Below are 14,277 nucleotides of genomic sequence, written 5' to 3'. Positions count from 1 at the left end.
TCAAATCAGTTTCTTTATGACTTTGGTTTCTAAAAGGTGGCCATGGTGACTGAGGGCTAAAGTTGGCTAGAGTTACAATGTGCCTGGCCAGGACATTCAAACCTGTCCCTCCTGCTTTCCTTATACGAAAGCCAAAAATCCTGCCCATCACTGCTCTAAATCTGCTGCAAACATGCCATCTGCTGTGGAATTTATTTAAATCACACAAATTCAATCAAAGGCAACCTGAATTTAAGAACTCTTATGTAACTGAAACTAGAACACAAAGATGAGACTAAATAAATGCAGCATATAATTTTAGACATAGTACCTGTAAAAGAAAGGTGAAATTTTCACTCTGAATGATCTTAGGAAAGTTTTCTACAATAAATGCAATACACTTTTCATGGAGCTGAGACGCCATAGACAATGCTGCTTCTGCCCACTTTATTCTAGGCAAATTGATGATGAGCCTGTCGCTTTCCATCAGAAGAAAAGAAGCATTTGTATCATTCTAGAATTTTAAAAATATTGAGGAAAAAGTTAGGTCAGATTATTGTTCACAAAGTAACTTTTTTAAAATTAAAAAAATTTTTGTTCATTTTTATTTATTTATTTGAGAGAGAGAGAGAGAAAGAGGCAGAGAGAGAGGGAGAATGGGAGCACTAAGGCCTCCAGCCACTGCATACGAACTCCAGATGCGTGCGCCCCTTGTGCATCTGGCTAACGTGGGTCCTGGGAAATCAAGCCTCAAACCGGGATCTTTAGGCTTCACAGACAAGTGCTTAACTGCTAAGCCATTTCTCCAGACCACAAAATAACTTAAAAAAAAAATTTTATTAGCATTTTCCATGATTATAAAAAAAATCCAATGGTAATTCCCTCCCCCCCCCACTTTCCCCTCTGAAATTCCATTCTCCATCATATTACTTCCCCATTTCAATCATTGTACTTACATATATACAATATCAACCTATTAAGTACCCTCCTCCCTTCCTACAAAATAACTTCTTAAGCAAATCAAATACTTTTGTTTTCTTGTGATGTTTTATGCAAAATACAAAATCCAGGTACCCATTATCTTTGTCATTAGTTTTAGTTATAATATTCACTTATTCAGAATTATCCAAAAGGGCAAATTTTGAACTAGGAAGAAACTACCTTTAAAAAGCATCTAAAATAAGGCTGGAGAGATGGTTTGGTTGTTAAGGCGCCTGCCTGCAAACCCTAAGGACCCAGGTTGATCTCTCTTCAGATCCCATGTAAGCCAGATGCACAAAGGAGATGCAAGTGCAAGGTTACACATGTGTACTAGGTGGCCTAAGTGTCTGGAGCTTGATTATTGTGGCTGAGACCCTGGAGTACCAATTTTCTCTATCTCTAAAAAAAAAAGGTTTTTAAAATAAACATGAGTCCAAAACTATTTAGAATTATAAAGAAAAACTACTGCATTATTTTTTGTGCCTATAATTATCTAGTAAGGATTACCCCAATTTGGTCTTAATTTTTTTGTTTTGTTTTGGGTTTTTGAGGTAGGGTTTCAGGGTGGCCTTAAAATCACAGCAATCTTCCTACCTCTGGCTCTCAAGTGCTGGGATTAAAAAGGTGTGTGACACCACACCTGGCTTTAGTTTTTATTAGTATAAAATATGTTCTTTATTGAAAATTTGGGAAGACTAAAAGTTACTTATCTCCAGTGACTTTCTTCTAGCTTGGTAAGAGTCTACTTTTTATACTTTATTCACTTACTAATGACTTATTTTTATGTCACAGAAAAACATTTGCAAAAATTGATTTGTATAGAAAATGAACCCAATTCAAAAATTGTTTGCTTAAAGAAAAAGGACAATTTAAATTATAATATCTCGGGCTGGAGAGATGGCTTAGTGGTTAAGCACTTGCCTGTGAAGCCCAAGGACCCCAGTTGGAGGCTTGATTCCCCAGGACCCACATTAGCCAGATGCACAAGGGGGCGCACGTGTCTGGAGTTCGTTTGCAGTGGCTGGAAGCCCTGGCGCGCCCATTCTCTATCTGTCTCTTTCTCTCCCTCTCTCTCTGTCACTCTCAAATAAATAAATAAAAAATGAACAAAATAATTTAAATTATAATATCTCGCTAATGCTTTAGTGTTTAAGTATATAATTCATTATTGAATGAATAATTCTCTAATAGATAAGTAGCTCCAATCACTATGAGGTAAAATCTATTTCCTTATGCTTTGAATATGGACTGGGCTTTTGCCTTGTTTAACCAGAGCCTATGTCTCAATGAGACTTGTAGCTATCAGAAACGTTATGTGGAGTGGGCTCAATCTCCAGCTTAGCTATCAGCTCAATGTAGCAACAGGTGTGAACTTAGGTAAGACCAGCAGAAGAATCACCCAGTCAATCCATAGAATTGTGATAAGTTGCAGTTTTGTTTTTTTTTTTTAATTTTATTTATTTATTTGAGAGCGACAGACACAGAGAGAAAGACAGATAGAGGGAGAGAGAGAGAATGGGCGCGCCAGGGCTTCCAGCCTCTGCAAATGAACTCCAGACGTGTGCGCCCCCTTGTGCATCTGGCTAAAGTGGGACCTGGGGAACCGAGCCTCGAACCGGGGTCCTTAGGCTTCACAGGCAAGCGCTTAACCGCTATGCCATCTCTCCAGCCCAAGTTGCAGTTTTTTTTAAAGTGTGTGTGTGTGTGTGTGTGTGTGTGTGTGTGTGTGTGTAGGTAGGTAGGCTAGATGATAACCTTGGGTATAGTTTCTTGGAAATGACTTCTACCTTTTGCTGAGACAGGGTCTGTCATTGGCTTGGAGCTTACCAAGTAAGCTGGCTGGAGAGCCCCAGGGATCTGCCTGTTTCCATCTCCTCAGCCCTGGGTGGCCAAGCACACACCATATGGCCTGAAAGATTTACATGGGTTCTAGGGATCAAACTCAGGCCCTCATCCCTGTAAGGCAAGCATTTTATTGACTGAACCATATCCCCAGCCACATAAATTATAGTTCAAACCATTTGGTTGTGGGATGGATTTGTTATCCAGGGATGAAAATGATAGATTGAAATACAGACTATCGGAGGTGGACTATACAATTTTCTCTGTATTGTTTAGGTTTAAATTAAAGCACCATATCTTCTTAGATCCTATCACCTATATCAGATTCCTTTTAAAAAATTATTTATTTATTGGTAAACAGAGAGAGAGAGAGAATGGGCACATCAGGGCCTCCAGCCACGGAAAATGAACTCCAGATACACGTACTACCTTGTGCATCTGGCTTATGTGGGTTCTGGGGAATTGAACCTGGGTCCTCAGGCTTTGCAGGCAAGCACCTTAACCACTAAGCTATCTCTCTAGCCCTCAGATTCTTTTTATATGTGCTATCACAGAACTGTCCCTTTTCTTTAAAGTCCCTTTACTTGAATTGATTTGTAATTATTTGAACATGAACACATGATTCATGCTGGTCCCCCTCACCTTACTCCCTCTGTGAGTGTGAAACCATGTTTAGTTTTGATAACCACTATACTTGTAGGGCCTAGTGCATAACTGAATCATAACAGACACCAAAATACTCATTGTTCTTTTACCAGGACCAAAGACTGAGAATCTATAAGTGAATTTCTAAATTTAATCCTTGAACATTAAAAATGTTGCATTCTAAATAAAAATTCATTAAAATGTACAAAATGTTTCCATTGTCTTAACAGATTAAAAAATACTTTGCTATGATTTAAGGTTTTTTTTTTTCTTCAAATACTATCATCCTTTCCTCCTGTGGTGAATTGAGTATATATTCAGAGAGTTTTAGCCAAATTTGCTCTACTGAGGTATTATTCTGATAGTGGAGCCAATTCTACCTTATTTCTTTGAGACAGGGTCTCAAGCTGACTTGGAGCTTGCTGTTTTTAGTTAGATTGGCTGACCAGTAAGCTCCAGTGATCCTCCTGTCTATGTCTCCCTCAGTATTGGGTCTACAAGCATGCATAGTCACACCTGGCTTCTTACATGGTGATGGAGATGAGAACTCAGGTCTTTATCTCCCTAGCCCATTTAACCTTATCTTTGATACAGGGTCTCACAATGATCCCATAGTTCCCTAATTCAGCTAGTTACGCCAACCAGCAAAGCCCCAGGGCCTTCCTGTCTCCACATCCCCAGCACTCGGGTTATAGGCATGTGCCATCATGCCTGGCTTTTATGTGGGTTCTGGGGATCTGAAACCAGGTCTTTATGACTTTACACCAGCACTTTATCCACTAAGCCATCACCCAACACAACGGATGACAGTTTTAGCAGAAACACAGTGAGCTAGGGAAGCAACTCCATGCCCAGAGCAAATATTCATTCCAGCAAGAACAGGTATTTTCTTTTCCACAGGAAAGTGGCCCATTGTCAACAACCTGCCATTAAGTAGATGGCTAGACACCTTGGAAAACAGAGCCATCAAGAAATGTCAACTATTATATCCAGAACCACCTTGCTTAGTCCATTTATTTGCACAGTGTGTATAGCTGAACCAATGCAGTTTCGACTTCTAGAACCCTTGTGTTCATGAATATATGCCTCCCAGTGGTTTCAGAAGAACAGAATTTTAAGACTGGGGTCTCTGATTCAGTCTTGCATTAGCTGGAATTATTAGTCATCTGCTTTTATAGTAACATTATACATTTGTATTTAAATTATAGAACATACTATCAAAAAATGAAAAAAACTTTCTGATGGCTCACATAAAAAGTGTAGTCAGGTTATACTCACTAAGGACTGAATCAACATATTAAGACAACTTTTCTGAAGCTCAGGATGTATATTTGCAAATCTTCTCTCAGACCAAAACCTTGCAAAATGCTTTACAATCCATCTGTTAAAACATAAAATCCCAAGTTAAAGTAATAACATTTTTTTCATTGTAAGAGTCAATAATATTTTAGTTTTCAGTTGTATAAATGACACACAACGTGTCTGACTAATCCTCACAATTTCATAAACAATAAGATGAACTTAACTACATTCTTTTTCGAAAATATACTTTAACCCACTTTTGGTTATGTGCATATTTTAACATAACAAAGGTTCACATTAAATGGAATTAGATATTACTCAAGCTCTACACATCAAAATCTACACATCATCTTCAGTAAGATCTAAATTGATACTTCTATGCAACTGGCACAACTTGTTAAGCTCTAAAATACTTGCATTGTGCCAAAGAAAATGGAGCCAGTCAAAATTGTTCATGAAATTAGAATAAAAGGACATATTATTCACCCTTTTTGTTATATATGTGGACATATAATAATGGCAGCATTACTTAAGAGAACTCACTTCATGCAGTCAGCCAAGAGACTCTCCACTCCAGCTGAGTAAGCAATAGTTAGGCATTCTAGTACAGATGTCAAAGTTCTGGAAACGGGCTAAAATTGATAGAAAAATATCACATTCATCCCTTTTTCAATTTACAGAAGCTAAAAGTATTTGGTTCATAAAGAAAATTTGATTTATGAACTTAAACTATGTAATAAATAAATATAGTTCAAAATTTGATGAGTTTAAAAATTCACTTTCTAGAGATCGTTTCATTAAATAAAATAATCCAGACTCAGAAAGATAAACATTGCATGTTTCTGTTATATTTGGAACATAGATTTAAAAATGTGTGCATGTATGTGTGTGCATGTGTATGCACGCAGGGCATGGAGATAAAATAGGGATTCTGAGAAAGGAGGAAGAGATTTAAGGGAGGGCAGAGTGGAGGAAGGAGAGAACAAAATGGAATTGTGAACATCATGAAAACAAAAGGGAGAACTACAGCTGGAGAGCTGGCTCAGAGATTAAGGTGCTTGCAGTGCCTAATGAGCTGGGTTTGACTCGCCGGTACCCACGTAAAACCAAATGCACAGTGGCGCACGCATCTGGAGCTGTTTGCAGGGCTGGTGGTCCTGGTGCACCCATTCTCTATGTCTGTCTCTGTTGTCTCTATCTCACTCTGCTTACAACTACCCTCAGCAGAAGAAACACTGCTGGAAGTATCATTTTACCCAATTTCAAATTATACCACAAAACCACAGTAATAAAAACAGCATGGCACTGGCATAAAAACAGACATGGATCAATGGAACAGAATAGAATCTAGGCTTTGGTTCAAGTTACTATAGCTACCTGATTTTTGACAAAGGAGTCAACAATGAACACTGGAAGAAAGACAACATCTTTAATAGATGCTGCTGGAGAAATTGGTTAACCACATGTAGAAAAATTCTTCTAGATCCATTTCTCTCACTATGTACAAAAATCAACTCCAAATGGATTATATAAGACCAGAATCTCTAAAACAACTGGAAGAAAAAATGGGGAGAACATTCCAAGATACAAAAGTGGGGAAAGAGTTCTTAAATAAGATCCTAGTAGCTTAGGAAATTAACCAGAAGGATCTTATGAAACTAAAAAGCTTTTGTATAGATAAGCATACCATAAACAGAGCTAAACAGAGAAACCAAAGAATGGAAGGAAATCTTCACCAGCTATAAGTCCAACAGAGGTCTAATAACTAGAATCTACAAAGAACTCAAAAAACTATGCAATAAAAAAAATCAGACAATTCACTCCAAAAAATGGGCCAGAGAACTAAACAGAAAGAAATAGAAATGGCTGCTAATCACTTAAAGAAATGTTCAATATCCTTAGCTATCAGAGAAATAAAACAACTTTGAGATTCCACCTTACTCCAGTCAGGATGGCAATCATCAAAAAAATCAAATAACATAGCCAGGCATGGTGACACACACCTTTAATCCCAGCGCCGGGGAGGCAGAACTAGGAGGATTGCCATGAGTTCGAGGCCACCCTGACTACATAGGGAACTCTAAGTCAGCCTGAGCTAGAGTGAAACTCTACCTCACAAAACAAACAAAATTAAATGACAACAAATGTTGGTGAGGATGTAGGGAAAGAGGAATCCTGGTTCATTGCTGGTGGGAGTGCAAACTTGTAAAACCACTATGGAAATCAATATGGAAACTCATGAAAAAGATGAAAATACCATCTGACCCAGTTATTTCACTCCTGGGCACTTACCATAAAGACTCCACTCTTTACTTCAGAGATACTTGCTCAACCATGTTTATTGCTGCTCTATTCACAATAGCTAGTAATTGGAATCAACCTACATGCCCATCATAATGAAGATGTGGTACATAAACACAATGGAATTCTACTCAGCAGTAAGGAAGAATGAAATCTGCAGGAAAATATCATTATAAACAAGGTCATACAACCTAAGAAAGTCAAATGCCACATGCTTTCTCTCATCTGTGGCTTCTAAAATGGGCCAGCTGAAGAGAAAGGCAAAAGGTAGTAAGTACTAGGACTATGGGCATATAATTAGAATGAGACCAGGGAAAAGTGAAACCAGGGAGGGAAAAGAGGAGGGGATAATAGATAAACTAACAGAGGGGGAAATATTGGGGGTGGGAAGATGGAGGACAGGGGAAGGGAAGGTGGAGAGAGGAACTATACAAAGATAAAAACTAAAGCAGCAAGTACATTAGGAATTGTCCTCCAGGATACCAGCATACAGGATACAACTCCAATTAAGGGAGGTGAACGGACCAGACTGATATGCCCAGTAGAAAGTATAGAATGTTTAATCCTAAAACCATAGGCCCTGGCTTGTGAATCCCATCTGTGAGGTCCCCAAAACAATGTAGGACATTACCAAACATTTGGTTATGCAACAGAACTAAAAGGTAAGACCCTATTGCTGAAGATACCACAGGCTGTCATCCCAGGATACCAAGAGACTACTGGGCACTGAGAGGACATCCAGTCCTCTCCTGACAAACCCTCATGGCACTGAAAAGTGCTAGGGGAGCTACTAAGTGAGAATGGTCACCAACAGCATGAAAAAGCAAACTTTGCAAACTACGCAACCTACCAGATAAGAAGCACAGACATGTAACACAGCCCATGTGGGTAATCAACTCTCCCCCTCACTGGACATGAGGCCTGCTCAGTGGAAGTGAGCTCATAACTGGTGCTGGGAACCAAGTTAGTGCCCCATAGGCAGGAAACTCACCACCCCACAGAGAGGTCCTCATTATTCTCTGGACAAGTTGAGTGGGAATCTTCTTCAAAATGTCTCTCAAAATTATATGCATAACCCTCCCCCCACTTAATCAAAGCTGCTCTCACCCTTGGTTGGAGAAGCTGTTTTATTTTACAGATGGCAGAGAATACTGGGGAGATCTAAGATCCACCAACTCAACAAGAAAAGAAGGCCAACTGCTCACAACGAGATGTGCCACCTCTACCACATTGACTGGGGTCCAGGGAGAAACTGTAGAGGGGGCAGCAACACGAGCACTGCTCCCAATGCTAGCCTGACAACCGCCTCCTGGGAAACAGCAACAAACATGAAGGTAAACTGAAGTACATCATGGCAAAAATACAGAGGCTACAAAGAACTCAACACTAAAAACAAACCGTTAACACACCCAAGCTACAGGGATTGTTGAGAGGATGGGAAGATTGTAAGAGCCACAGGGTGGGTATAAGCATCCTGAAGTACAGCCTCTCCCAGAAACTGAGGCCCTAACTACCCCACAGTGAACATCAGGGACCCTACTGAGGAGGGCTCTCAGGGAAATGAGGATGGGAGAGAGGGATACAAGACTATAACCTATGTAAAAAAAAAAAATATATATATATATGTATATATACACACACATATATATAGTTAGATAGACAGACAGATGAAAAGTGAAAATGAAAAAAATATTTAAAGTATAAAGCAACAAAGTATCAGCTCAATAAAAACAAACTGTTCTCTCAAATATCAATATCAATTATCACAGCAATTTAGATTGCATTAATTAAATGTAGTAAAAAATTTTTTTTAAATATATTTTATTTATTTATTTGAGAGCGACAGACACAGAGAGAAAGACAGATAGAGGGAGAGAGAGAGAATGGGCGCGCCAGGGCTTCCAGCCTCTGCAAATGAACTCCAGACACGTGCGCCCCCTTGTGCATCTGGCTAACGTGGGACCTGGGGAACCGAGCCTTGAACCAGGGTCCTTAGGCTTCACAGGCAAGCGCTTAACCGCTAAGCCATCTCTCCAGCCCAAACTGTAGTAAAATTTTTTAACAAAACAACATGCATATAATTAAAAAGAAACATTTCCTATTGTTTACTCAAAATGAAAGCACCCTTTATGTTTTAAAAAATAGTAGAGATCTTTTTTGGATCTATTTTTAAATATTTGTTTATGTGAGAGAAGGGGAAAGAGGCAGGTAGAGAGAGAGACAGAGACAGAGAGAAAGAATGGGCATACCAGGGCATCCAGCTACTGCAAACAAAGTCCAGACATGTGCACCACTTTGTGCATCTGGCTTATGTGGGTCCTGGGGAATCGAACCTGAGTCCTTTGGCTTTGCAGGCAAGAACCTTAATTGCTAAGCCATCTCTCCAGCCCTTTATTTAGATCTTAAGTGCAATGATAGGGTAAATACTTTATTGTATATGAGATGTGCATCAGCACATGGCTATACAATAAAAAAAATTAAATAAAACTAAGTAATGTGGGCACAACATGGCCATTACATCATAAACGGAAAGCAGCCATAGTCACTTGCACAACACTGGGTCATCGACACCCCACCACGGATAGAAGAGGGCCTCTCTGACAATCTGGTGGCTGGTGGCCTTTGATCTTAGTGTATGAGGACTCTGCTAGCAGCTCCCGATGCAGAAGTCTCCCTAGTGGGGCACTGTTATTTGCTCCTGTATCAGTTTCCTGGAGCTGCTAAAGGTCTTCCTCGCCCTCACTAGAACCTGGGTAACAGGGGTGCAGGGTGGACTCCTCGGGTTTTTTCCTCAGTATAACACTAACTATAGTACCTTGGAACTAGAATACCACTCGATTCTCAGAAAGTCTTCTCCCTTTAGATGCTGCTAAGAAATCTCTTACGACTCCATTTTATTTTTTGATAGAGGAGCAGGGCAAGGTGGTTTTACAAGTAGAGTAAATCCTTATCTGGGGGATAAGGCATCTTCTCTCACTGACAATAGTCCCTACTTTTAACCTTTGTGATGTGCTTGGATCTCTCTCCTGGCACTTAACTAGGAAGACAAGGGAGGCACATGAAGGAGAAGTACAAACTCTTAGCTGAATTTTTAAAAATATAAATATACCTTATTTATTTATTTATTTATGAGAGAGAGAATGAATTAATGAGTACATGAATGAATATGGGCTGCCAGAGCCTCTAGCCACTGCAAATAAATTCCAGATACATGTACCACTTTGTGCATCTGGCTTTACAGGGTACTGAGGAATTGAACCTGGGCTGTCAGGCTTTTGCAAGCAAGTGCCTTTAATCACTGAGCCATCTCTCCAGCCCCTCTTAGCTGGACTTTTTTGTTTTGTTTTGTTTTGTTTTGTTTTGTTTTGTTTTGAGGTAGGGTCTCACTCTAGCCCAGGCTGACCTGGAGTTAACTATGTAAAAACTATGTTTGAGGGTGGCCTCAAACTCATGGTGATCCTCCTACCTACCGCTGCCTCCCAAGTGCTGGGATTAAAGGCTTGCGCCAGCACACCTGGCTTCTTAGCTGGATTTTTATAGCACGAAGCTGAGGATGCCAAAGCTGTCATCTTCCTTACATTTTCTTAGGGAGGATGGAGTAAACTGCTGGGCAAAGGTTTGACCTTGCAGAGGAGGTAGTGGTGGTATTTGTGTAGCTGATGTAGCTCTTTTTTCTTTTTTAAGCATATGGACTGCCTCATCAACTACAACTCATAAGGAGTAGAGAAAGTCCGACCCAACACAAAATTAAAACTTGGGGCTTCAGCAGTTAAGGTGCTTGCCTACAAAGCTTAATGACCAGGGTTTAATTCCCCAGTACCCACATAAAGCTAGATGTACAAAGTGGAGTATGCATCTTGAGTTCATTTGCAGCAGCTGGAAGCCCTGGGGTGCCCATTTTCTCTGTCTGTCTTCTATCTCTGTCTGCTTGTAAATAAATAAAAAAAACAAATTTAAATGTTATTGAGCTAACAAACTTAGAATTCATACAATGTTTATTACTGCCACAAGTACCCAATAACAGGACATACAATGTAAACAACTATTTTAAAGAAATATTTTGTTTTTATTTATTTATTATTAGAGACAGAGAGAGAGAAAATGGGCGTTCCAGGGCCTGAAGCCACTACAAATGAACTCCAGATACATGCACCACCATGTGTATCTGGCTTACGTGGGACCTGGAGAATTGAACCTGGGTCTTTAGGCTTTGCAGGCATGTGCCTTAAGTGCTGAGCCATCTCTCCAGCCCATAAACAACTATTTTAAGATTTGTTTTTGCTGACCTTTAAGGAAATGTATGTTTACTGTAGAAAACTTATAAAAGAAAAACAAGGAAATATAAAAATTAAGTCACAAAGCACAGTAAAGAAGACTACAAATAATGTACAAAATGGGTTTGAAATACATAGTATAAGATCTTTCTTTATATAGTAAATTGACATAAGCTAAAAATAAAAAAAAAGTTATTTACACTCCATGGGAAATGAACTATTCTCTTTCCCAAGGATATTCTGTAAAGAGGTAGAAGGAAGGAATATACTTTAAAGGAAAAGAACCAATGAACCATTGTGTTTTTCATAACTGGAGAAAATAACCATAGTTGTTTCTTTCTCCTAATGCCAAACTCTAATTGAGCCCTAACGATATGCTCTATCTTTGAATTATATAGGCTATCTTTACAACTTTCAATAAGACCTCACATCAATTGTACTTTATTTAAAATTATTTAAGTCATTTTCTGAGTTTTGAGAGCATACTGTGTGTTATTTCTCAACCAGAGCTCCCATGGGTTCTAACAATTTAACATTAAAGCACTGTTACTGCTCAAGTTGGGAATCTACTAGGTAATGATTAGTGACTGAATACCCTGCATAAGGATTTAATGGACTTAACAATTACCTGCTGAAAGAAATCACAGTAATCTCTTCTTAAAATATAGATTGCTACTTCTTTCAATCCATCTAGTCCATACATATCTGCTACATTGAGTATCTCACTAAAATAAAAATAAGTGAATTGTTAATTCTCAAATTTAAAGTGAAACTATAATACACAATAGCCTTTTTTTGATAATATATAGTCTATTTAAAATATGAATTAAAATTCTAATTTTTTTACGAAATAGATATTCCTTATTCCCATAAAAATAACATAGGTCAAAAGTTAAACAAACAATCTGCTTTATGGCAAACAGAAGTCAATTTGGGGCTGTTTCACATCCCTCATATGCTCAGTGACATAGAACAAAGGCAATGGCTCTGGAGGCTGTGCATCTTACAAACATCTCTGCAAATATTTTCTGCATTAAAAGTTCAGAGGGACTTCACTGAGGTTTAACATATTTAAAATGCCTATAATGACTCTAAGATCATATCCAACAACCACAACGTTCCCTTTCATGTGATAAACAAGCATGAGCACTTATACATGCACTTGGTACTTAGGAAGCTAACAGCCTTGAGAACATGATAAACTTCACATAGGCTTCCAGGAGATTAGCATCTGTGACTCATGATGGGGTATTCTCCAAAACATATTCAGATGAAATTAAAGAAACCCCAGGTGAATTTTCAAAAATTCAGGAAAGAAATGTGTGCCATTGTAAGAGCAAGGTGGACTTGCATGCTTCAGTAGCATATCAGAGCTCAGGTGTGATTTTACTCTATAGCATATCAGAGCCACACAACTCCTGGTCTTTAGGGTGCCCTGTACTCTTAAATAAGTTTCAGAGTTTCCCCCTTTTATTTCTTTCGCTATTTATCAAAGGCATGCTAAGCTGGGCACAGTGGCTTACACCTGTAATCCTAGCACTTGGGAGTCTGAGGGTGAAGGGTTTTGAGCTCAAGGCCAGTTTTGGTGGTGGTGGCTCAAATCAGATATCCCCTATAAACCCATATAGTTTTTTTTTTTTTTTTCCTTTGAGAGAGAGGGAGAGGAGGGAGAGAGAGAGAATGGGCGCGCTAGGGCCTTTCAGTGGCTGTCAACAAACGCCAGACGTGTGCGCCTCCTTGTGGGCATGTATGGCATTGCACACTTGCGCTGGCTATACATGGGATCTGTAAGATTAGAACAGGAATTCTTAGGTTTCACAGGCAAGCGCCTTAACCGCTAAGCTATCTCTCCAGTCTAACTCATGTATTTTTAATGAGTGGTGCTACTTGGTTCCAGTGCCCAGCTGCTAGCAATTTAGGAGGTGGAGCCTTGCTGGAAGAACTCTATTGTTGATGGTGGACTTAGGGGTGTTATAGCCAGTTCCCCCTTGCCAGAGCTCAGCTAACTCTTGCTGCTATCTTCCTCTTGCCATGGAAGGAGTGAACTCCGCCTCTGCTCATGCCATGTTTTAGCGTGCCAGCATGAAACTTCCCACTTTGAGACTGTGAGCCAAAATAAGCCCTTTCCTCCTATCAGCTGCTTTTGGTCATGTTTTGTCCCAGCAATGCAAAGAACTACAACACAGGGCAACATAGTAAAAATGCTGTCTCAAAAAAATAAAACAAAAGATTCTAGAATTAAAAAATAAGTTAGTGGGCTAGAGAGATGGCTTAGCAGTTAAGGTGTTTGCCTGCAAAGCCAAAGGATCCCAGTTCAACTCTCCAGGACCCACATAAGCCAGATGCACAAGAGGGTGCATCCATCTGGAGTTCTTTTGCAGTGGCTGGAGGCCCTGACATGCCCATTCTCTCTCTCTCTCTGCCTCTTTCTCTCTCAAATAAATAATAAAAACATATTACAATAAGTTAGTAAAATATCATTCAAAGTTATATAAAAGACTGATCAATTTTTATAAAAATCTATCATTTGTTTTCCAAACAAAAATAAAATTCTTCTAACTTAGTTAATTAATTTATTGTTTTATTCTTTTGGTTTCTCAAGGTAGAATTTCACTCTAGCCCAAGCTGACCTGGAATTCACTATGTAGTCTCAGGGTGGCCTTGAACTCACGGTGATCCTTCTACCAATGCCTGCCAGTGCTGGGATTAAAGGTGTGTTCCACCACGCCCGACCTTCTAACTTAATTTAAATGTAACAAGGACTTTTAAAATGCTATTACTATGAATTATCAAGTCACCTTTTCTTCCAAGTAAGACCTGCTTTGTGTTTTTAGGTATTTCCAAAACATACTTGACATATAGAAAAATATATAATAAACATAAAACTTCCACTGCATTAATACTTTGCAAGATAGTTCAACAAAACACACATATAAAATATTGACTTTGATTT

At 39.1% G+C, this 14,277-nt stretch overlaps 1 protein-coding gene across 3 annotated transcripts in view; it reads right to left on the bottom strand.

Annotated features, from left to right (window-relative positions):
• Positions 1 to 14,277, bottom strand: part of Btbd8 (BTB domain containing 8) — a 94,687-nt gene that overhangs the window by 21,914 nt on the left and 58,496 nt on the right. For all 3 annotated transcript variants that reach the window (XM_004653679.2, XM_045138236.1, XM_045138237.1), the window contains 4 exons: positions 11,953 to 12,049; positions 5,293 to 5,381; positions 4,726 to 4,828; positions 311 to 493 (listed from right to left, as the gene is read on the bottom strand). In XM_004653679.2, coding sequence (XP_004653736.2) covers positions 311 to 493; positions 4,726 to 4,828; positions 5,293 to 5,381; positions 11,953 to 12,049 — 472 coding nt within the window. The remainder of the gene's footprint in view (positions 1 to 310; positions 494 to 4,725; positions 4,829 to 5,292; positions 5,382 to 11,952; positions 12,050 to 14,277) is intronic.

Source organism: Jaculus jaculus, chromosome 19 (genome assembly GCF_020740685.1).
Source record: "Jaculus jaculus isolate mJacJac1 chromosome 19, mJacJac1.mat.Y.cur, whole genome shotgun sequence".
NCBI classification, from domain to species: Eukaryota; Metazoa; Chordata; class Mammalia; order Rodentia; family Dipodidae; genus Jaculus; species Jaculus jaculus.
This window is presented reverse-complemented; position numbering and strand designations above follow the sequence as displayed.